The sequence below is a fragment of the Plasmodium brasilianum genome, chromosome 9, assembly GCF_023973825.1.
Source record: "Plasmodium brasilianum strain Bolivian I chromosome 9, whole genome shotgun sequence".
Classification (NCBI taxonomy): Eukaryota; Apicomplexa; class Aconoidasida; order Haemosporida; family Plasmodiidae; genus Plasmodium; species Plasmodium brasilianum.
In genome coordinates this window covers 1,251,901-1,276,657 of record NC_090122.1, presented here as the reverse complement: position 1 = coordinate 1,276,657, position 24,757 = coordinate 1,251,901, and the positions used below count along the sequence as shown (strand labels likewise).

General features: G+C 26.8%; 5 protein-coding genes across 5 annotated transcripts; 1 reads left to right on the top strand and 4 right to left on the bottom strand.

Moving 5' to 3' along the window:
• Positions 1 to 1,192: 1,192 nt before the first annotated feature.
• Positions 1,193 to 2,989, bottom strand: MKS88_002900 (major facilitator superfamily-related transporter; the record flags this gene model as incomplete). The annotated part of the gene is made up of 1 exon (XM_067215948.1): positions 1,193 to 2,989. The coding sequence occupies one exon, from the start codon at positions 2,987 to 2,989 to the stop codon at positions 1,193 to 1,195; it is 1,797 nt and encodes a 598-aa protein (XP_067073476.1).
• Positions 2,990 to 5,814: 2,825 nt separating this feature from the next.
• MKS88_002899 (uncharacterized protein) lies at positions 5,815 to 8,247 on the bottom strand (the record flags this gene model as incomplete). The annotated part of the gene is made up of 3 exons (XM_067215947.1): positions 5,815 to 6,168; positions 7,444 to 7,640; positions 7,758 to 8,247. 3 exons carry the CDS (start codon positions 8,245 to 8,247, stop codon positions 5,815 to 5,817), a joined length of 1,041 nt encoding a protein of 346 aa, XP_067073475.1.
• A 3,274-nt stretch (positions 8,248 to 11,521) lies between these two features.
• Positions 11,522 to 15,040, bottom strand: MKS88_002898 (phosphatidylinositol-4-phosphate 5-kinase; the record flags this gene model as incomplete). Its single annotated transcript, XM_067215946.1, has 1 exon — positions 11,522 to 15,040. The coding sequence occupies one exon, from the start codon at positions 15,038 to 15,040 to the stop codon at positions 11,522 to 11,524; it is 3,519 nt and encodes a 1,172-aa protein (XP_067073474.1).
• A 1,090-nt stretch (positions 15,041 to 16,130) lies between these two features.
• Positions 16,131 to 18,680, bottom strand: MKS88_002897 (A/G-specific adenine glycosylase; the record flags this gene model as incomplete). The annotated part of the gene is made up of 5 exons (XM_067215945.1): positions 16,131 to 16,226; positions 16,372 to 16,425; positions 16,609 to 16,683; positions 16,817 to 16,879; positions 17,127 to 18,680. 5 exons carry the CDS (start codon positions 18,678 to 18,680, stop codon positions 16,131 to 16,133), a joined length of 1,842 nt encoding a protein of 613 aa, XP_067073473.1.
• A 1,800-nt stretch (positions 18,681 to 20,480) lies between these two features.
• MKS88_002896 (rRNA (cytosine-C(5))-methyltransferase) lies at positions 20,481 to 22,843 on the top strand (the record flags this gene model as incomplete). Its single annotated transcript, XM_067215943.1, has 2 exons — positions 20,481 to 22,203; positions 22,296 to 22,843. 2 exons carry the CDS (start codon positions 20,481 to 20,483, stop codon positions 22,841 to 22,843), a joined length of 2,271 nt encoding a protein of 756 aa, XP_067073472.1.
• Positions 22,844 to 24,757: the final 1,914 nt, after the last annotated feature.

The following is a 24,757-nucleotide window of genomic DNA, read 5'->3' as shown; positions in this document are numbered from 1 at the left end:
AAAGCGTAAAAATATAGCGTAAAAATAAAGCAGGGAATTAAAGCACTGAAATACAGCAGAAAAATGGAGCACTGAAATACAGCAGAAAAATGAAGCAGGGAAATACAGCAGAAAAATGAAGCAGGGAAATACAGCAGAAAAATGAAGCAGGGAAATACAGCAGAAAAATGAAGCAGAAAAACAAAGCACGAACATAATGGAGAAAAATAATGCACGCGAATAATGCCAGAAGAAATTACAAAAAAAAAAATTAACAAAATAAAATAACACGATGTGACGTGGTGTGACCACTTTCCTTATTAGTACAGGAGAATACTTCGCTACCCTCTCTTTCATTGCCTCGTTTTGCATAAATACCAGTTCGTATAACAAAATTGGATAAGAAAATGATTCATATCATTTATGCCATTTTCGTGTATCATTACACATTTGCCAAAGAAATGGCATATGCACCTTTTTTTTTTTTTTTTTTTTTTTAAATTTATCGTAATCTTTTGCGAATAGAAGGATTAAGAAAATACTTTTCAATGTGATCTAAATGTGTTTTTTGTTTTGCTTATTTCGCTTAGCGTATTTGACTTTTTGAAGGAGAGTGTGCTTATTTGTTTTCTCGTTATATGATACATATAATAAATAAATAAAACAAATGTATCAAAATATTATGAATTAAAAAAAATAGAAAAATTATTCCCTAGCCTTACACATAAGTAGAAAATATATGTATATACACATAAAAGAAAAAAAGGGGGGAATATACTCTTCGTTTTGCTTATGCTATTTATTCTATTTATGTTATTTAAGCAATTCATGTAATTGATGTAATTGATGTAATTGATGTAATTCATGCAATTATTAATTTTTAATTATTAATTTTTAATTATTAATTACGTTATTCTGTTAAAATAAAAAGTAGTTAATATTTAAAGGTAAATTTAACTAAATTAAATATTGGGCCCTTTATTATTAATCGTTTTAGATTTTATAAAAAGGGCAATCTGCTATGTGCACTGACGCACATGCATATATGCATATACGTACCGTGCACGTCTTCATATGCACGTGTATATCTATGTATGTTTGTATACACCTTTATGTGAGGGTGTATAACTTCATATGCATTAATACGCTACACACAAATGTGCGTACGCGCATATCTGAACACACAATGGAGGCCAAGGGGAGGTCACAAGAACTACTCGGACGAACCCTCATCCCCATAATTAACTTTTTCTCCTTTGACTCTTCTAATTATCATAAGTACGACTGTAATTCCAATATTGATTCCAATAAGTCCTATAATAAGCAAGTTAATATATGTAAAGTCATATTTTGTATATTTAGCCCATTCGAACAATAGTAAACGAACAAAAGAAACAATTCCACAAACGAAGTTTAATAATCCTATAAGGGTTGAGTGATATTTCGAGCTAAATGTAAAAGAGATAAAAGTCCATAACTGACCATTGGCACATGCTGAATACATTGCATTCGAAATAACAGATATCCATTGAGCCACATTTGATCTCAAATAACTAAAAAGATACATAAATAGAGCAAAAATTAATTCATATGAAAACATAACCATAACACCATACTTATCGGATATATTTCCTAAAATAACACATGGGATAAAAGAGAATGGAAGTATATATCCCAATAAATCATTTTTATCCTTTGACAAAATATTTTCGACAACACTAAAATAAAAAGTATTATATATTGCATTTAGAGGGCCATATATCCACAAACATAAAAAATGAGCACATGTACATATTTTAAATAAATCCTTAAAACTTGTTGAATTAAACATATTCAATTTTTTTTTTGTAGATAAACCGCTATTATTTGTACTTGCATATTCTTCTTTTTTATTCTCCTCATTTGGGTCAATATTCTTATTACTATTTTGTATAGCTATTTGTGAACCTACACTATTTTTTTGTTCAATTTTTAATGAATCCTTTTTATTCGGATTTGATAAATTATTATTACCATTACTATAATTTTTCATTATTTCCATCTCATCCTTATCTTTTAAATTTATCTCTCTATTACTATAGTAATTGTCAAATTCATATTGTCTATAATATCTATTAGGGGGGAATAAAAATAGCGTTAAAATAAAAAAAAATCCAACACTAATGCACATATAACAAAGCATAAATGTCCTAAAATTTAGATCAAGTCCTGTTATTAATAAATCTAAAACTGTCATTGTACCTGCTGATAAAGATCCAGCACCCGATATTATATTAACTATTAAATTTTCATTTCCTGGATATAACCCTGAAGCATTTAATGTCGAAAAGGAGCCTAGATCGATACTAGCAGCCATAAATACCCCTGCTACTACATATGCATCAAAATGTTCATTGGACATAATCATTAATATCCATCCAACCAAATTTAAAATATGTCCTAATAACATACTAAACCTTGAGCCCAAATAATCTACTATTATGCCATTGAAAAAGGAAAAGGCAAAATATGCAGAAGAACCAAATACAAATATCGTCTGCACAGCTTTGTCTTGATCCTCACATACATATCTTTTGTCATCCACTTTATCATATCCTCCGCTTGGATTTTTGGTACATTTCCATATATAAGCTTCTTCACGAAATAATAAATTTGATAAATTGGGCCAACCAAAAAACAAACGATTTGTTAGCACAATTAATGTAAAATATAGAAATAATATAATATTTCTATTTATGTTAAAAGGCGTATTTTGTTCTGAAGATACTCGTATTTCTTTTTTTTTTAACAGTTCATCTAAAGTCGATGGCATATAATACCCCTTTATATTTATCATATTGTTTAGCATGCTTTTACTCTCTTTCGGGTTACTCTTGTCATTGTTTCCATTGTTATCACTGTTGCTACAGTCATTGTTGTGTGCATCCAATTCCATATTATTTGAAGATTCCTGCAAAATATCCTGCCTTGACTGTGCTAAAGGAATATTTGATTTCTTTTTCGATCCCATGGATACACTAGAGCATTATTTATATATGAATATATATATTTTTAATTTAATTACACATAAACGGGAATAATGTGAGCCCATACACATAATATAAGTATGTACGTGCGTCTATACGTATGTATATACACTTAATATATGCCAAGTTTAATTTTCCTTTTTTTCTCTCTACAGTGATTTACATATATGTACACTTAAATGTATGTATTTATATGTATATAATCACAAGTATATGTTTATATGCATATATTTTATGTGCATATATATGTATATATATAATATATATATATATTATATATATATTATATATATATGTACACGCATGTATGACGTATGGGTCGTTTTAAAACCGAAAAATTAAAAAAAAAAAATCCTTTATTTTTTTTAAAATTATGAAATATTTCTGTTAAAATTTTTTAGCAATCAATTGATGTATTTTAACGTTAACATGGCAAGTCGTCGTCACATAGACATTTTTTAAATTGGCTTTTCTATGTTCTTTTTTTTTTTTTTTTCTATATTCTTTATTCTTCTTTATTCTTTATTCTTCTTTATTCTTTATTCTTTTTTTTTCTTTATTCTTTTTTTTTCTTTATTCTTTTTTTTTCTTTATTCTTTTTTTTTTCTTTTCTTCAATTTTTTTTTTTTTTGAATTATCGTCAAATGGTTTGATCAAATAAACATACTCAGAATTTGTCTAGCAAATATTCAAATAATGAATGTACAAAAAAAAAATATATCAAAAATGTGCAAAATTATTTCTTATATAACACAAGAATAAACAGAAAAAAAGGGTTCTCTAATTAAGTGAATATATACATGTATATATATACATGTATATATATATATGCATATATATTTCAGTATATATATTTAAGCACATGTATTTAAGCACATGTATTCATAAAGCTACATTATAAAAGGAACATGATATCAGAAAAAATAAAATTACGATATTTTACTCCCCATATTATTTTATATTTCATATAATAATAATAATAATCATGAATTACAAGAATTTATCTACTATATTTTTGTAAATATATAAAATATATTTATTGTTAAACAACACACTTACCTATGAAAGATTGAATCTTGTTGCCATTTCAACATTTTAAAAAAAGTTATATATGTAAAACCAAATGTTCTGAACTGTGCATGTAAAAATAAAAAGAATACAACGTGGTACATAAAAAACATCAACTGTTCAAAATTTTATTAAAGAGGTATTTTATTTTTTTTTAATTTTTTTTCTTTTTCTTCCTTTTTTTTCTTTTTCTTTCTTCCTTTTTTTCTTTTGTTTCTAATTACTTTAAGTATATAATACTTTAAAACATTATTTTGAAAATGTTGCTTATTGAGCCGAAAGAAAAAAAAAAGGTACTGTACAAATAAATTGGTAAAAAAATAAGGAAAAGTTGTAAAATAATGATAATGCTTAATGATAAAAAATTAGAAAAAGAGCAAAGTTATAAAAATAAATTTTTAATGTAAGTACTTCAATAGAGAGAAAAATTAAAAAGAACCAATAGAGAAAATTTAAAATAAGAATGAGAAATCAGCGATATATTAAAGTATTTTCGCTGCGACATGAAATTAGCAGTGGAAATAAATGTATATATGCATATATACAATATATGATATACAATTTGTATGTATTTTAATGGATTATATATAAATAAATATATATATATATTATATTGTATATTACATAAATATAAAAATATACGTTTTGAATGTAAAATGAACATGCCAAGTAAATTGACACACGCATACGCACACACACACACACACACACACGCAAACAAGCATTTATATATTTGTTTTATAAATAGTGCCTTGGGAGAAATACCATTTTAAATTGCTATATATAAATGCATATATGTTTAAAAAAAGAAAAAAAAAGATTATGTATATTATATTTTTTATATATAAGTAGGAGGCAATTAAAAATATAAAAAAAAGGGGGGGGGGAAAAAATCAATTTTTTATATTTTTTTTTTTTTCCCATTTATACATAAATATGAAAGATAGAAATTGTCATGAAAACATAATTATTTGTAAGTTCTCTTATTCTTTTTTTTTTTTTTCGCCTTTTTAAGTTTGTGTATATCATATGATACTATGCCATACTTATTATACTGTATTATATGTTTCATGTAAATAAACATATATGTGGACTAATTTTTTTATTACATTTCCACTAATGCTATCATATTTTTACATTTATGGGAGAAAAAAAATATGAAGTTATTGGAAACGAAATTATGAATAAAATAGGACATAAAGGATATTAAAAAATTATGAAAAATTAACTAATGCAAGAAAGTTAAATACTATTTTGATAAGACAAAATTTCTTATGATTACTTGTTTTTCCTTATATTTTCAGTAAAGCAGAATTTAGACATTAACTACAATTATCCTCAAAAAGAGTTATAATATCATATTTCCCTGAAAACTATACAAGTTGCTTCTCATTTTTTCTCTGCTTATATATATATATATATATGTATATATGTATATAGACAGCAAAATAAGAATTATTATAAGCATGAGTACCCATATTTCAATATCATTTTTATATATAGTTTAGTAATTGTTAGGTATTTTACGTACAACGTAAATATAATGCAGAATATAAAATCTAAGGAACTATTTATGACCATTAAAAATATGCAATTTTTAACCTTAAGGTTTTATATGCATAATTTATGTATATATTTTCTGACCTGTTAATACCGTTTTTCATTTATATAAATTCTTTTGAATATATTAAAAAAAGAGAAAAAACTTTGAGCGTTACATGAAAATAACAAAGGGGTACAATTAAATAAAAGATTTAAATGGAGAAATTTTCCTTTTCCTTAATATGAACTTAAATAGTTCAACTGATACGTTAATGTCATAGTTATATGCTATTTTATGTTTTGATATTTCAAATTTAATTTTCATATCAATTTTAATTTTCATATCAATTTTGATGTTAATATCTATTTTGATGTTAATATCTATTTTGATGTTAATATCTATTTTGATGTTAATATCTATTTTGATGTTAATATCTATTTTGATGTTAATATCTATTTTGATGTTAATATCTATTTTGATGTTAATATCTATTTTGATGTTAATTTCAATTTCAATTTTAATTTTTTTTTTTTTTTTTTTTTTTTTTTTCTTCTTTTAATTCAAGAAGAATTTACATTATTAAATTGAAAACTCTTTGTTATTGCGCCAAATATTATAGACATTAATCGTTGATGAGTTAATGTATACATATATAAAACAGGCGCATGCACCCATAAATTCATACAAAATAAGAAGATAAAATATGTGCATAAAGATAACATTAATTTTATTTATTTTTTTTGTAACACTTTGTTAATATTTTCTTTATAACTTTACATTTACACCCGATTTTATCTGCTCCTTGTTTTGACGTGATTTTTACGAAACACATTTATAAAGAAGCTTTTTTATATACCCTCTCACACATATCCGTATGACGTGCACACATGTAACATATACACATGTTTTTTTATGTTAAGGCCTACATATGACATGAAATTAGTTTGAGGAAAATTGAATGAGCTTGTTTTTAAGCATGCCTTTTTTTTTTTCTTTTTTTTTTTTTTTTTTTTTTTTTTTTTTTTTTTTTTTTTTTTTTTTTTTTTTTTTTTTTTTTTTTTTTTTTCTTGTATTTCTAACAAAATTGAAAGGAACAAATTACTGATAGTTCAAAATGGTTGAATTATGTTGAAAGTACGTAGTAGGGGATTTATTCCTCATGTTGTTAAATATAAAGTACACATACAAAAAAAAAAAAAAATAAAATAAAAGAATAAACAATACGTTAAGATACTATACAAAGTTTACCATATTTGTATATAAATTTTTCTAAAAAAAGTATACACACATTAAGATAAGCCAACAAATGAAAATGTTCTTATCGTATATCATACAGTTTTAATTACCCTGCTACATCCAAATGTCATTTAAAAAAAAGTATATAATTTTCTTGATAATCACTCTTTAAAAATAAATTAACGTGTATAAATAAGCTGTAAGTGGTATATCTTACAACATACATCTCGAAAAGTTTGAGCGGTCTCGATATTAAATAAAAATACATTGTATTCGTTCGAATATACACGTTTTCCTTCTGTGTCTTAGGTGATATATTTTCCTACCCCGTTTTGTCATTAAAACACTAGTTCATCCGGTCATTTACGTCCCCGGCACTGTTACTACATATATATATATATATATGTGTACGTGTGTACGTGTGTACGTGTGTGTACGTATATATACATGCACATATATAAACGTATGGAGTGTTTATTTTCACTCCCTTTCGCTCTCTCCGTAACAATGTTATTGGTCAGCTCATTTTTGATTAAACACTGAGGTAATTAAGAAATAAATAACGTAAAAAACGCTTTTGGGGCAAATCACTGGGAAATTCAAATTAACTACACTTAATTTACAGTTAAAATTATTTAAGAAGTCTAAGTAATTTTCTGTCTCTTCCGTAGTTGTTGTAGTTATGCTTGTGGTTATGGCTGTGTCAACTTTTTCAATTTGTTCTATACAGAATCGTTTTATTATTTGCAAATTTGATGACACATTTGAATCTAAAGCTTGTAATGAGTCTAATAAAAGAAGTAAATAAATTAGCCAAAGGAAAAGAATTAAGTTTTTCTCCTGTTCTGTTTGTATATATTTAGTTATTATATATATATAATAAATGACTTGTTTATAGTTAATACCATAAATATATAAATGAACACACAAAGGTTTGTAAGAAAAAATGGATATCAGATTTTCTTTTTTTTGTAATTCGGATAATACAGAACAATTGGATGAGTAATATTTTGATGTGTCAATTATTTTTCGATTATATTTTCTGTGAATATAATTTCTTAAATTATTTAAATATTCGACAACTGTTGATTTCCACTTAATTAAATTATTTTCTTTAAAAAAATCTTCCCCATTTAATCTTTCTTTTGTAGTAAATTTGTTTATTATTGAAAATATTTCATGTGTCTTTTCATTATAGCTCTTATTTAAATGTCTACCAGCCCTTTCTGTTATTAAATTATTTGCATTTATTGTACTTGGAAGCATATTCCTCTCATTTTGCATATTTTTTATAAACTCAACGATTAAACTATTTTCTTCATTTGTTAAATCGCTTTCAAAAATTTCATCTACTGAAAATGCTGCACTTTGTAACATCGAGTCAAACCCGCTCATTTTGAATATGTGAATTCATACCTTCCTTTACGTTTTTACGGAGTTGCATATGTATTTATATATATATATATATATATATATATGTATATATATATATATGTATATATATATATATGTATATATGTATGCATGAGAGTATATTACTATTTTTGAATATACGTAAGCGTATATACATGTGCGGGCAGGTTACATTATGCTTTGCTTTTTTCTCCCTCAACAATTAAAAAATGCTTAAAAAGTAAAATGCTCAAGTTTCTTAACGCTCCTTAAATGTTGTGCTTCGTTTACAAAATGGGATTACATATTCGTGTAAATAACAAAAAATAAATAAATAAAAAAATACGAAAAAAAAAAAAAAAAAAGATGGACCAACTTGAAAAATCATATAAAACAAAGGTTTATAAATAGCAGTTTTTTATTTTTTTTTTCGCCTCCTTTTACAATAGTTAAATCGAACGCTTATGAAATAATTAATAAAATATAGCTTTTCTTTTAAACCCGGTACTTAAATAAATTTCTTCTTTTATAAAAGGTTGGTATTTAAGAAATATGAAAAAAAAGAAAAAGAAAATGTAAATATTGAAGTACCAAAATGAAAGCTATTTTTAATAAAATAAGTAAAGAGAGATGTTAATTTACACGTTATTATTATATAACGATCTTTTTCGTTTTGTTAATATATGCGTCATATTTGTACATAACATGTTGTAAAGAAATGCGAGAAAAATATTAACATAACTAAATCGTAGTGTTAGCTAAAGAATAAATTAATTGAATCTATGTTTTTTGTACTACTATATGTTGCATGTTTTTGTGCGTGCGTACATTCTCATGAAAGTGAATGCATATATGGGTAACTGTTCTAAGGCTATAATATTAGAAGGTCTTTTTCTTTTTTTTTCTTTTTTTGATTCCTCAAAAATTTAAGTTTTACGGTGAGCATGTTGATTTTAAAGGTGCATTGTGCTGTTCCGTTTAACAACATAACCACATAGCTTCCCAACTACCTATATTCTTAACTGAGTAGCTTCATAACTGCTTAGCTTCTTACCTACTTAACAACTTAACCATTTAACTGTTTCCTTTTTGAGCTGCAAGACTTCATCTGCAAAAAAAATTTTTTTACTATACAATGTAATGTACATGAATAATTGATGTGCCCTTTTTTTTTTTTTTTTTTTTTTTTTTTGTGAATAAGAATATCATGTAATAATCTTTTGCCATACAATAATGAATATGCATATTAGTTATGTAGTATTTTTTTAAAAAATTATATATAATTATTTTTAAAACAAGTTGAAGAGATTAATTGAAAAGATTTTATTTACTTCTTGATTTCGTTATTATATTTATGTATGCATTTGTACGATCTGTTATATATGTTATGCACATTTGTGTGGGAAAACATATATAAAAGTATATAGCAGTTAAGTGGAAAAATTTTTAAACTATCAATTTTTTCGTAAAGTGGTAAATCCTGGTACCACTGTTTAGTGGTACAAAATAGTTAAGTTCTTTGGTGGTTTTACGTACGTTTATATTTTTTCCCTTTTTTTTTTTTTTTATGAAGGGAATAAAAGGATGATAACTCAAAAAATGATGTAGACCCCCATTTGATAGGAATATTTTAATTGTTTTTTTATTTTTTTAGTTTAAAAGGTATTACTGATCTGAATGAATGAAATGAGGCACCAAATGATGGGGAGAGCAGTTATAATAACGATAAAACAATAATGATAACAATAATGATAACAATCATGATAACAATCATGATAACATACATGATAACAATTGTTCTTATTAGAATGCAAATGATAAGGAAATTAAAAAAAAAGAAAAAGTACATATAACGTATCATAAATCGAAGATATTCATTAGGTGAAGTTAAAAATGCATATATATATATATATATATATATATATATATTTTTTTTTTTTTTTTTCGAAAGCGCAAAAGTGAAAGAGGCTTGTAAATACATGTCTTATGGTACGCTTGTTCACGATGCATCGTTGGTTAAATCCTAATTTATATATTTTTAAAAAAACATTTTGAAGAACTGTTGTAACATTTAATACTTTTCTATAAAGTTTTAAAAGAAAAAAATTATATATCATATTTATGATATACCTAGAAAGTTGCATACTCGTTTTTATAAAATTTTTTAAAAGTACTTAAAAATGTATAAAGATAAAAATCTTATATTGAGTTTTTTCTCATCTGCGTAGAATATATTTTTTATTTTAAATTGTACAACTCCGAATGTACACACAATGCCTGTGATAATGGCGTATATATCTGTACATAAAAATGAAATGGCTAAACAAGCATCCCCCTTCCATTTTGTATATAATTTTTTTTTTCAATGCTCCATATTTGGAAAATCTAGTTTTCAATTATTTGTGCATTACTGTTATGTGAAATTTTGCATTTCCGCTGTCTTATTTTGCATATTTATACCATGGCTGTTGTTAATCTCATTTATTTGTTACATAATATTATATCATTTTTTTTATTTTTATTTCCCCTTTGTTTTTCTTGCATTTACGTACAGCGTACTTTTTTGTTTTACCAATACCCCCTTTAAAGTTATCATTTTGATAATACACAGTATGCATAACGTTATCATCTTATATTCTCAACTTTTATATAATCATTAGAGAGCATATAGTATAACGTTATCATTTTTTCATGTTACCTTATAAGTACTTTTCCCTTTTAATATTCATAACGAAAAGAGAAAAAAAAAAAAAAAAAAAAAAAAAAAAGAGAAAATCTTTCTCTTTGTTGAATTATTTGTATCAGGTTTTGACATGTACCAACAAATCATGTATTATAATTAAAAAGGGAAATTAATAACAGTTAGAAGTTTTACTGTTATACAGGCATCACCCATATATGTGTATATGTACGTATGTAAGTATATATGTACATACTTAAGAATACATGTCTGTATACATACATGTATGTATGTATCTACCTATCAATCTATCTATATCTATATATACATATACATATATGTATATATATGTGTGCTATAAAGACTAGGAAAAAATGGAAGGAAACATTTTGTAACATATTTAGAGTGAAGAGAAAAACTAAAAAATTAAATGTACAAAAAAAAAAAAAAAAAAAAAAAAAGAATGGAAAAATTTTGGCAAAAACTTCAAAATAGTTTGCTGTTGATGATATTTTTTTTATTTTTTTTTCCCCCTTCCGCGTAATTGTTTGGTAGAGCCTTAATGCATGTACATCATTCCACTACGATTGTAACAGTTTATTGGCTCTTCTTTTTATCCCTCTTGACTCCTAAAATGCTCCTAAAAAAGGACTTTTTCTTTTTTTGACCTTCATCCAAAGTATTACTATGGTCGTAATTATAATTTTCTGGAGCTTCGAATGTTATATGCTCATTTGCGGAAAGGTGCGAATTTTTCATCTTTTTCAAACTCCATATTAGTGAAAAGCCTTTTTTCGGCAAATCGTAATTATGGGACGTAATGGAATGGTAGTTTCGTTTATCATTACTCCCGTAGTCATTACTTCCTACGTTATTACTCGCACAGTAATTATTTCCTACTTTATTACTTCCATAGTCATTATTTCCTATGTTATTAATGTCAACGCTGCTTCCACTATTATCACGGTTGTACCTATTAGAACTTCGTTCAGCCTTTTTTCCTTGATACACTTTTTCCATTGTTTTCTTCTCCCTTTTGATAGCTCCAGGTGATGAGTTGGCTTCATGAACTCTCCTTCCACTCTTTGATGAAACATCTCTTTTTTTTTTTTTTTTTTTTATTTCTTTTCCTTCTCCTCCCTTTTTATTTTTTTTTTTCCCTTGCTCCTTATTCATTCCATTATAAATATTTTCAACATTTTTGTAGTTGTATTCCTTGACATCACTATTCTGGTTTAATGTTTTATTTGTGATAAAGTTGTTTACAAACTCCTTTTTTTTTATTTTTAATTTTTTTTTTTTTTTGAAAATTTTATCATCTAATTGGTTACTCTTATTATTCAAGGTATTCGAAAATTTTGTATATTTGTAACTCTTCTCTTCATTAAAAATATTATGTCCATTCTTCTCTCTTCCAGATGATGAATTACTGATATTCTCATTTGTTCCCAAAAGAAGAGAAGATGAGATATTATTCCCTTTTTTGGAAATAATATTGCTTGAAGTATTTGAACAAGTGGATATTAAATGTTCACTTGTTTTTCTACTATTCGTTCCTTTCCTACCCGTTTTCTCGTCATATATAAAGCTTTTATTATGCTTAATTAAATTCTTTGCATGCATTGGTATGTTTGAATCTGCGTTTGTGTCATAAGCAAAGGGTTTCCATATATGGGGGGGCTTCTCTTCATCCCGCTCGAACGGTTCCCTTCGTTCATTCTCTCCGCCCTCATCCGATTCATGCGATTCATCTGATTCATCTGATTCATGCGATTCATGCGATTCATCTGATTCATGCGATTCATGCGATTCATCTGATTCATGCGATTCATGCGATTCATGCGATTCATCCGATTCATCCGATTTATCTAATTTATCCAATTTGTCCGATTTGTCCGATTCTTCCTCCCCATCGTCCTCTTGCCCTTCGTCTCCTTCCCTTTCATCTGTTGTGTATACGCTCTTCATCTCCAAAATACACGCTTTATCCTCAACAACGTCTACGTTACCTTCTAAACTAATATGATCTCTTGCACATTGTTCGATGTCTTGATCCCCCTCTTTCCTTGTTCTTTTTCCCTTGTGTTTTATCCCCTCACCAATTGGTTCTTCCCCCCTTGACCCGTAAAAATGTTGGTCGTTTTTTTGTTTTTTTCTTTTTTTTTGCTTTTTCCTTTTTTTTTGCCTATATATGTTACTTATGGCGGAAGAGGACAAGTTATTCAGGAAATTATTAATAACATTGTAATTTTTATTAGAAAACATATTAGACGGGTTATTATTTTTCTTATTTGAAAATTCTGCATGCTCATTTTGTATATTATCTAAACAGCCTACAGATTCGTACATAGAATTATCAGTCGCGTAAATCCATTTTTTTAATTTCCCATTTTTCCATTTTCCATACTTGAGAATAATATTACTTGAAGCATAGGAAAATAGAGGGCTATATATACTTATATCATTTTCACTCAAATAACTTAAATTAACTGAATTCAAATAATTTTGTAAAAGTTCTATATCCTCAAATTCGTTCCTTTCCATATATACTGCATTTGTTTTCTCATTGGTTGTATCAATGGGTTGTGGGCTTTTACTCGAACCTGTATTGGCACCCGTGCCCTTATTATGCCAACTGTCCCCTTTGTTGCACCTTCCCTGTGTTAGTGCTTCATCTGCAGGTTCGTTCGCTGCTTTACCTGCCGCTTTCTCTGCAAGTGTCTCCTCGGACAGGTCATGCTCAGACAAGTAGTCATTCGTAGTAGAGCACATATGGAATTTAATGTGTTCATAAAATTTATAGTTAAATTTAAAGCTGTTTAACCTTTTTTTTTTAATAAAGTCAAAATAAGTGGAACATGTGTGGTAATAATTGACATATAACAATATAAGCAGGAATTTATAAAAATCATAAGTATCACATTTTTTTAGAATATTTTCAAGTATATGCTTAGCTTTTCCGTTATCAAAAAAAGCCTCTTTAGAGAGATTTACTAAAAAATCTTTTTTAATTTTTTGGGTACTTTTAAAAAAAAGAAAAAAAGGATTATTAATATATTGTTCATAATCTTTATAATGTCTAATTAAAATAAAAATACCATATCCATGTTGCTTATTATTTGACCAGTTCCCAAAATAAATTCTGCCATCATTCCATTTATATATTCCTATCCCTTCTTTAATATTATTATTGTGATAACCAAAAAATTGTCTTTTGTCTACCCAAAATATTTCACATTTTCCTTGAATACAATTATATTTCCATTTGCCTATATATATTTTATTTTTATTTAAAAAATAAATACCTCTTTTAAAAAAAAAATTTTTTTTTATATTACCTATGTACATACTTTCATTATTCCATATAAATGCCCCAAATCCATTTTTTCCCCCTTTCTCATAATTTCCTAAAAATACATAATTACTATTTACATATTCAATTCCTTTCTTATTTTGTTTATCATTTAACCATAAACCTTTATAAAAAGTACCATCAGGATGAAGAAAAATACCATAATTATTTGCTTTTCCTCTTTTCCAATAACCTATATATTTACTTTTTGAAAAATGCACATATAGTCCAAAACCAGTTATCTTGTCATTTTCAAACTCTCCTATATATATGCACTGGTCAGGTGTTATAATAATACCTAGTCCATTTTTTTCATTACTCTCGCTAACTTCCCCAATATATATTACACCCATATGGATATACATAATATATGTTGTGTAATTCATAATTATGTACTTTAAAAAAATTAAACTCGTTGCATTTCTCTCTTTAAAAAACATTAAAAAATCTCCTTCATGCTCTTTTATATACATTAATATTCTTTTAACATTAATAATGCAATCTTTTTCCATATTACTTTCGTAATTGCTCTCTGTTTTCCCATTTGTAACCTCTTCATTATGTTTTTTACCTGACTCGTTCAGAAAATTTTTTTTTTCAAAACGATAAAAGTATTCTTCTTCATTATTTTCATTTGTTATATTTGTTTCTAGATTTTCTCCAAATTTTGCTTTTTCCAAGTCTTGTATCCTTAAGTACGCTTCACTGTTCAATACCTTCAGTTTGTCGTTGCTTATTTCCACGCAGCTACATTTATTTCCCATGTTTAGCAAAACTTTTTAGTTTGATTTTCTTCTCACACTTTAAATTGCCCTTCGTGTGCGCGTGTACATGTACGGGCGAGTGTTCCATGTACATTTATTCACATATACAAGTATTTACGTACACATGTATGTACGTGCATACGTGCATTTTTTGCCTATAAGCTTTTTCTTGTAGAACGCAATACCATGTGACGCTCTACTGAGAAAGCCGAGGAACTTGTTCGCTTCTCATTTATTTTTATCCTATGTTTATATATATATATATATATATATATGTATTGTTACGTTTATTACGCCCCCGCTATTGTTATTATTTGCCCTGTTATCACCCTGACGCTTATATTAATAATGTGGAAGCATTCAACTCACAGAAGGAGAAATGAAAGCACACATATGGATGAGTCTAAAAAAAAAAAAAAAAAAAAGAATACAAAATAAAAAAAACAAAGAACAAAATAATTCGTTATTGTGTACAATTAAAAAACGCACTTTGGTTTAAGTATGATTTGCAGACATTTGTGTTTGTCTGTTAAAACATTTTTTTATGGTAACAAATATACATATATATGTCTGCATATATACTTATATGTTATAAGCGTATGATTGCGACCTGGTACAAAAATGAATTTATTTTTTTTTTAAGGAACAAGTGGAAATTACAAAAAAAAAAAAAAAAAAGAAAAAAAAAAAGAGTCCCCTTGAGCGTACATAAACTTTTTTTTCAATGGTATAATTTGGCTCATTAAAAAAAAAAAAAAAAAAAAAAAAATATCCCTTTTATTTATTTTTCTTAGAATAATCTTTGAGTCTATTTTTTCGAAGGAAAATTAAAAATGTTTTTTTTTCATGGGTGATGTTACACACTTAAAAAGTTGTAAAATTAAGTTAAATTAAATTAAGAAAAAAAAATGTATAAATATTTCTGTGTAGACTTTTACTAATGGAAATTTATACCCAAATAGCACACACATACGCACATATGTACATATATGCATATACATAGAAGCCCTTTTTATGGCTCTTCTTTTTATTTTTAATATTAATAGGGAACAGTAAAATAACGGAGCATGTATTTTTTACGGAACTTTTCTTAAATGTAAAATTCGGAAAAATAATTTTTTTTATCATCTATCTTTTCTTTATAATGATCTATTATATGTTGACAAAATGTATTGTGCGTAAAATCCTAAAAAAAAAAAAAAAAAAATTTTTAAAAGGGGGAAAGATATATAAATTGAAAAAAGGAAATAAAATAAAATAAAATAAAAAGGCGGAATTTACAAATAAGAGAAAAAAAAAAAAAAAAAAAAAAATGATGGACATAAAAATACCTTGATGTCTTTTAATTTTATCCATGTATTTTCTCCGTTGATTGTTGTATTTTCCTAATCAAAAAAGAAAAAAGTGTGTTTGTATAAATATATATGTATTATATAATATTCTCACGAGGAACACAAACGAGAACAAAAAGCGCACGTATATCTATATCTGTATATATATACATATACATGTATATATTTCAAACGTCCTCATGAGGAATATAAATGCACTTTGAGGTATTCTCCTACCGCGTCCAAAACAGAACAAACATAAATGTACGTGTCATACGTGAGGTGAGAAAATATATGCTTAAAGTGGTTAATCTTATAAAAAAAAAAAAAAAAAAAAGGAAACTCTTATATTTTTTAATGAAAATGTACATTTATAGTGAAATACGTAATATGTCTGTAAAATGGGTAGGGACAGCACGAAAAGTCAAGAGGATATAAAAATTACGTATGTAAAGGAATCCTTCTTGGAATTGTTTAAATTTAATTTGGATAGTAAACTGTTTAAATGCTGAACAATTAAGGTAAGATGGAGTTAATTATATAAACATGCTATGAGATAAAACGTTTCTTTTTTTTTTTTTCTTTTTTTTTTTTTTATTTTGCTCTATTTTGCTTTGGGGGGTTAATACATCTCTTCCTCTGCTTTGCTAAGCATACATACAGTTCACGTATATTTGCTAAAAAGTTAATACATCATAATTAAATTATTTTCTCATTTATTATTTTATTTGTTTTTTTTTTTCTCCAACTGTTACCACATGTACGGTTTTTTTGTCAAACTGATCAATAAGCAAAAGGGGAAACAAATAATGCATGGAAAATAAATTCGAGTCCGTGTTCTTGATCATCAAATAATGATCATCCAAGTGGTTCGTTCGACTATGGTTAGCTGTGGGTACGTTATTAATACTGCTATTTCCACTATTATCCCCGTTATTTACTTCTTCCCTTTTTACCAGCAATACTAGGCACGTTTTCCCTGTTTTTTTCTTCCTTTTCACAAGAGGGACACTCTTAATTTCGACGTTTCTCTTCAGAACGCACAGTGTGCAATCAGTGGGATGGATCAGGTTAAAGGGGCTATATTTTTTCTTGTTTGTTTTTAAATGAATAAGACAATATTTATTCAAAGGACACTTTGCACATAAAGGGGAGTTGGTACAAACACTTGATCCTAAATCCATTAAAGCCTGACTAAGGTCAGAATAATTGAATTCACCTGAACATAAAATGTGGCTTACCTCTTCACAATGTTTAGATAAAACAGTGGATTTATAATAATTGATTGTATCAGTAATTCTTGAAAATATTCTTATGATATTAGTATCAATACAAATATCTTTTCTGTTATATAAATGTATACATATAGCTTTAGATGTGTAATCACCAATACCTGGTAATTCTTTTAGTAATTTTATATCATTTGGGAATATACCATTATATTTTTCAACAACTGTTTTACAGCATTCTAATAAATTTTTGGCTCTATTATAATATCCTAACCCTTTCCATAATATTAAAACATCATCTAGATTTCTTTTTGCCAATTCGAAAATGCTACTCCATGTATTCATCCACTTTATATAGTAATTTAAAACAGTATGTACCTTCGTTTGTTGTAACATTATTTCACTTATATATATTTGGTACCCCCTTAAACATAAATTGTCTGCATTATTTATCGACTCGCTTCTAATATTTTCAACATTTTCATTATTGTAAGGATTACTATTGGGTCTTATACACGTTGATAACATGGTAATATTTTCATCATTTCTTATCATTTGGTTTATCTCTATGTTCTTATTTTCATTATTTAATATAGTTTCCTTTTTTATTCTTTTTACTTCTTGACATGCTAAATTTTGTTGTTCTTTTTTTACTTTTACTACAACCCCGATTGTTCTTTTTTCCCTTTCGTTATTTGTGTTCTTGTTAATATAACTATTCAAATCTTCTTTTTTAATTTTTTTATTATCACTTTTAGTAAAGTAATGCCTTATATCTCCTCCAGTTATTTTTCCTTCATCCAATTGAACGCTTGTCGTGTATGGTGGCTTGTCATTTCTCCATGGCAGCTTTCGCCTATATTTGTAATACCACTCTAATAAATCTTTTACTATATCATAATTATATTTCTGCAATATGGAATAGTGATATTCCTCCGTAAAATTTTCAGTCTTTTGTATTTTGTTATGTGTGCACATGCCCCTTTTTGAGCTGCTTATTTTGTTTCCCTTTTTCAACTCGCTATTTTTTGTGGACCCCTTTCCAGGTTTCTCACTCTTTTCAAAATTGCCCTTATTCATTTTCGACAAAATAGGGTAAAGAAAAACATGGAAAACCAACTTACTTTTTTACTGTATTAATCCTGTTAAATGAAATAACAAAGTGTACGCAAAAGAGTCAAAACAAAAAAAAAAAAAAAAGTAAAACGAATTCGTACATTTTATCGCTTATTAGTACTATTCTTACAATTCTTGTTATTCCTATTTCTATTCATAGTTGTTATCTTTTATATTCTAATGCTGTTTTCCAAAATAAGTTGTAATATATCATGCTCAATTTATTTTGCTAAATCTTATTTCGATAGAACAGATCACCCTAATATCCTAAGGCGAATCGCGCTACAGAATCCCTTACCTTTTCTAATGTTTTGTTTTTTGCATATGTGCAAGAGTTTATGTACGTATAAAAGTATGCGGTTATGCACGTATGCATGTATGAGCGTATGAGCGTATGAGCGTATGTCCGTATGTACGTTCGTAGGTATTCATATATATATATTATATGCTTAATAATACGTATGCCATATTCAGAAACCACTCAATTTTCATCGAAAATGTATAGTTTAGGGTCATTTTATCTCTTTGATATAACATATCGAATTGGTACTACAGGAGAATAAAAAAAAAAAAAAAAAAAACTCACAATGTCTTATTGCTAATGCTAAATTAGGCAAGTTTTATTTTTATTAATGCCTTTTTTTTTCTCCCGGTGTCGCGTAATTATATATGGTGATAAAAAAAAAAAAAAAAAAATAGTAGTAATAGTAGTAATAGTAGTAATAGTAGTAATAGTAGTAATAGTAGTAATATTAATAGTAGTACTAGCAATGGTAATATATTTCCTACTGCACAATTTTATTCGTTTTTTTGACCTTTTATTCTATTTTCTTTTACACCTTAAATATATAATTTTTTTTTTTTTTTTTCCCATGATTTCTTTTGCTTTAATAGTTATAGAGAAGAACGCAGATCTGTTTCCTTAACATTTTGCATGTTAAGAATTCCCTCTATTTTAATATATGTTTTATTACTTATCAATGCATGTTTCCTTCCCCGTGTTTATGTATGCTATTTATTTTTTTCTCTAATTTTTCAACCTGACGTTCTTTTTTTGCGCCAGTTGAAAGTTTTTCTCGTTTGTAAATGAATATACATAAGCGTACTTGTAGGTATAAATATATATACATAATTATATATATAGATATCCATATATATGTACATATTTATGCGTATATGTGCTTTTTTTTTTTTTTTGTTCTGCTCTGTAGGTATATTATCTGTATCATTTATTTATAAATCTTTTTAATTTAATATATATTTATTTTATTTTTTTTTATATTTGTTTATTCCGCATACTATCTTTCTTTTTACATTACAGCGCTGTTATTTTATATATTGCTTTACTCTTTTTCCTTCTTAAAAAAAAAATATATTTTTTTAATTTTATACAACTACGTTAATTATATGAAATACTTAAATTTTTTGGCCAATTTTTGCAAGTAGTGCCTGTTGTGAGGGTATATTATAAATATATATTTGCTGTAACTTTGCAAATTTAAAGGAAAAAAAAGATAAAATAAACCCATACATATTATTATACATATTAGTACATATACATATGTATACATCATTGTTTAACAAGAAGGTGAAAATAGTTAATTGTGTCATACCATTAGGTTTAGCATAGGGGGGAGAGTGCTGCGTTAGTGTAAATATATATATATATATATATATGTACATGTACATAAGCGATTGTGCATATAGGTAAGTACCATTACGTATGTGTCTGTATCTTTATGCATGTTTGTATTTATAGCGTAAATGAACTCAAATTTTACGAGTATCGTTTCCTCAAATGAGGAAGAGAAATGTGATATAGAAAACAGGAAGACATTTCCCCTTTTTGAAAATGATAATTTTGAAATAAATCAAAGCGGAGATGATGAATGTATCTCGGGTAGTGCCGATGGGTTGGAGGTGAGAGAGGATGAGGAGACAGAGGAGGAAGATGAGGATGGACAAAATGAGTATGATGAAGGAGAAGATGATGGGGAAGATTATGACGAATATGAGGATTATAAAGAAAGATATGACAATGGAGGAGTGGAACAAGGCCAGGAGAATCTCATGGATAACAAGGACAATTCAAGTGATAGCTCTAACATGAGCTATAACGATTTGAACAGCGATGAAGAGCACGAGAAAGGAACGAGTTACAATGAATATTACAACATTGATGACATAGAAATAATAAGAAAAAGAATAGGAGAAGATGGAAATAGAGAAGATAGCCAAAATGGAGCAGATAGCGAAGTACATTTTCTGGGGGGACAAAAGGAGGTGAACATATCTGGGTTGATGAAAAAAAAAATAAAGAAGAAGTGCATCAACAAAAGTGAGCACATATATTTTGATGAAATAGGAATATATAAAAATAACAAAATAATGAATAGTGAAGATATAGAAGATAGAATGAAATATTTATTGTTATTATTAAGTGATAGCTCGAAAAAAAAAAAAAAAAAAAAAAAAAATATTTCCATAATAAATAGTGTGGTAGAAAAATCATCAATAATAAAAGAGCTACTATTTTATTACACTTATTATTATGAGTACACAAAAGAAATGATAAAATATTTATACTACTTATTTGATATAAAAGAGCTGTACTTATTTCTTGAGATAAATAATATGCCAAAGGAAATTCACCTAAGAACGAATACATTGAAAATAACAAGAAGTAATTTAATGAAAATTTTAAAAGGACAAAATATATCAGTACAAGAAGGAAGAGATAAATGGAATAACGTCGGCATCATTGTGAATGATATAAATTCAAATGTTGGTAGTTGTAACGAATATTTATATGGTTATTATATGATACAATCCTCTTCATCTTTTATACCTGTTTTAGAATTAAATGCCCAAGAAAATGATATTATATTAGATATGTGTGCAGCACCAGGAGGGAAATGCACTTATCTGTGTGCACTTAAAAAAAATAGAGGTCTTGTTTATGCAAATGATGTTAACAAATTACGGTGTAAAGCTATTGAAGCACATGCTTCAAGAATGGGTATACATAATCTAATAGTTACATGTTTTGATTCTTTAAATATACATAAATATATTAGCTTCCAGTTTGACAAAATACTTCTGGATTCTTTTTGTAGTGGTACAGGTGTTGTTAACAAAAATAAAAGTGCTAGAAGAAAAAGTATAAAAGAAATAAGAGAACTAGCACAAAAACAACGAAAACTATTAAACAATGCAATTAATTTAGTAAAAAATGGAGGAATTGTTGTTTATTCTACTTGTAGTATTACTGTGGAAGAAAATGAACAAGTCATAAATTATATTTTAAAAAAAAGAGATGTTAATTTATTACCAACCGATATAGACATAGGAGATCCAGGAATAACTCATTATAGAAAGAAACAGTTCTCTAGCAAAATAGCCTTATGCAAAAGGATTTATTTACATAAACATAATTACGATAATTTCTTTGTTGCTAAATTAATTAAGCGATCTGATGTTATCTTCGGTAAAGATAAACATACAGGAAATAATAAAAAACGAGCAGGGGAAGAAAATAAAAGGAAAAAAAAAAAAAAAAAAATTTTCCCAAATGCCAAGGAGAAGATTTAAAAAGAAATGCGCAAGATGGTAATATGCGAAATAAAAATACATACACAAATAATGTGAAGCATGTTTCAAAGCATGATAATAATTACGCAGGCGCTTCCAAAAGTGGAAAAAAGGACAACAGACTCAACAGAAAGAAGGTAGAAGGCAATACAAATAGCAACACCCAGGAGATAAATGATCATATAAAAATTAGCTTAAAAAACAAATCTAAAACTAACAGGAAAAATGCGATTAAAAGCCACAAGATGAACTACTTAAATGGAAAAAGGAACAATCTCAAGGGCAAAAAAAACAAGTTTAAGAATAGAAAAGAAAAAAAATTACAGAATCAGTCCGAACATGTGCATTCAGAAAAAAGGGGCGAGAAAAATGGAAGCGTATATGGCAGAGCAAATCACAGCTCCGATAAGGCAAACAAAAAAATTAAGAACAGGACTATTAAAAAAAAGAAGGAAACGAAAAAATGGAAAAACCAACGGACGAAAGGACAAAAGGACGAAAGGACAAAAGGACGAAAGGAAGAAAGAACAAAGTGAACGTAAAATAAAAAGACACACTTGAAGGACGCATCAAATATCCGTAAAAAAAGGTTCAGTCTTACAAAAAAAAAATGGTGCATATATCACAGCGTGAAATGAGTGCACTTGTATGGGTATATATGTATGTGTACATACATACATAAATACATACATAAATACATACATGCATACGTACACTCATATGCGCAACTCTGCACAAAATAAAATTTATATGCTACTAAAAAATGCATAAGTACGTACAAGCGTGTAAATATTGAACGCCTTTTTAAAATTTTAATTTTATTTTTCTCATAAAAAAACCTTCACTTTATTTGTTTTTCTTTTAACAATTTAAAAGTTATGCTCGACATTTGAACATTTAGCAAATGTGGAAATACAAATTAACGTATTTATTACCTTTTTTTTTTTTTTTTTTTTTTTATTTCACTAACTTTAAAAACTGATAACATATTTGTTAATCATACCATTTTGCGTTTCATGTTTGAATGCTTATACGAGTAAGCTTTGTGAGGTCCCGCTAACAATACATAACACCCGTTCAGAATTAGTCTGAAAGCAGTATCTTATTCTGTTAATATATATATGTATACGCATTTCAGTACATATATATATATATATATGTGTGTTCATACGTATATACATGTAACATGTGTGTATATGCATTCGTCTCTAATTCACAAAATAGACCTTTTTCATCTTTCTCGTTTTAAAAAGAAAACTATCAAATAAATAATAATGAATCGTCTAGTTAACAATGCGCCACATGTAAAAAGAAAAAAATGCTTTTTTTTTTTTTTTGAACTACAAATTTTTTTGTTTTTTACAAGTTGAAAAGGATATTGCTACAAAAAGAAGAAAGGTTACACTTCTTGATCTGTTGCATTTTACATGTAAAAAATAATAAAAAATAAAATATGTATGTATATATATATATATATATATATATATATATATATATATATACCATATCAGTTACAATAAGTTAATTATGAACATACACATTATGCGAAATAGGTGCAATTGTAAGGATTGCATACATACAAGAAATTAAAAAAAGGAAAAAAAAAAAAGTTCGTAATGAACAGTTTGACATATGATATCTGTTGCTGCTTCAGCTCTCTATACGTAAGGGTAAACACTTGTACACACACATACATACATACATATATATATATATATATATATATATATATATATATATATGTGTGTACTCCAATAGTTTTTTCATCCATTGTGATAAATTTTTGGGCGTGAGTTCTTTCACCTTAGATTAAGGCTGGAGGAATACGCAGCCCTTCTTATTTTTTCTTACTTTTTCTTTCTTTTTTTTTTTTCATTATGTTTATTTTTGTCCTAAATTGTTATACCGTATACACTTGTAAAGAGCATGAGAAGACAAGTTCATATTAAATCAACTGAAATAATTTTGTACCTAGTACTTTTTTTCAGATAATAAAGAATATAATTTCTCCCAATTATTAACTTGAATTTCTTTTTCTTTTTTTTCTTTCCATAGGAAACACACTTTCATTGTTTTCCAAAGCTTTAAGAAAAGAAAAAAAAAAATAATAATAAATTTAACAAGCAAGAGGAACATAAGAATAGGGTATAAAATGCACTCATCGCACCTTATAATTGAGCCATGTTCTCCTTTTGCCTGATTGCACACAGGAGAAAAATTATCAAAATTGGTAAAACTGGCAAAAATAAGCAAAATTGGCAAAAATTAACAAAATTGGCAAAAATTAACAAAATTGGCAAAAATTAACAAAATTGGCAAAAATTAACAAAATTGGCAAAAATTAACAAAATTGGCAAAAATTAGCAAAATTGGCAAAAATTAACAAAATTGGCAAAAATTAGCAAAATTAACAAAATTGGCAAAAATTAGCAAAATTAACAAAATTGGCA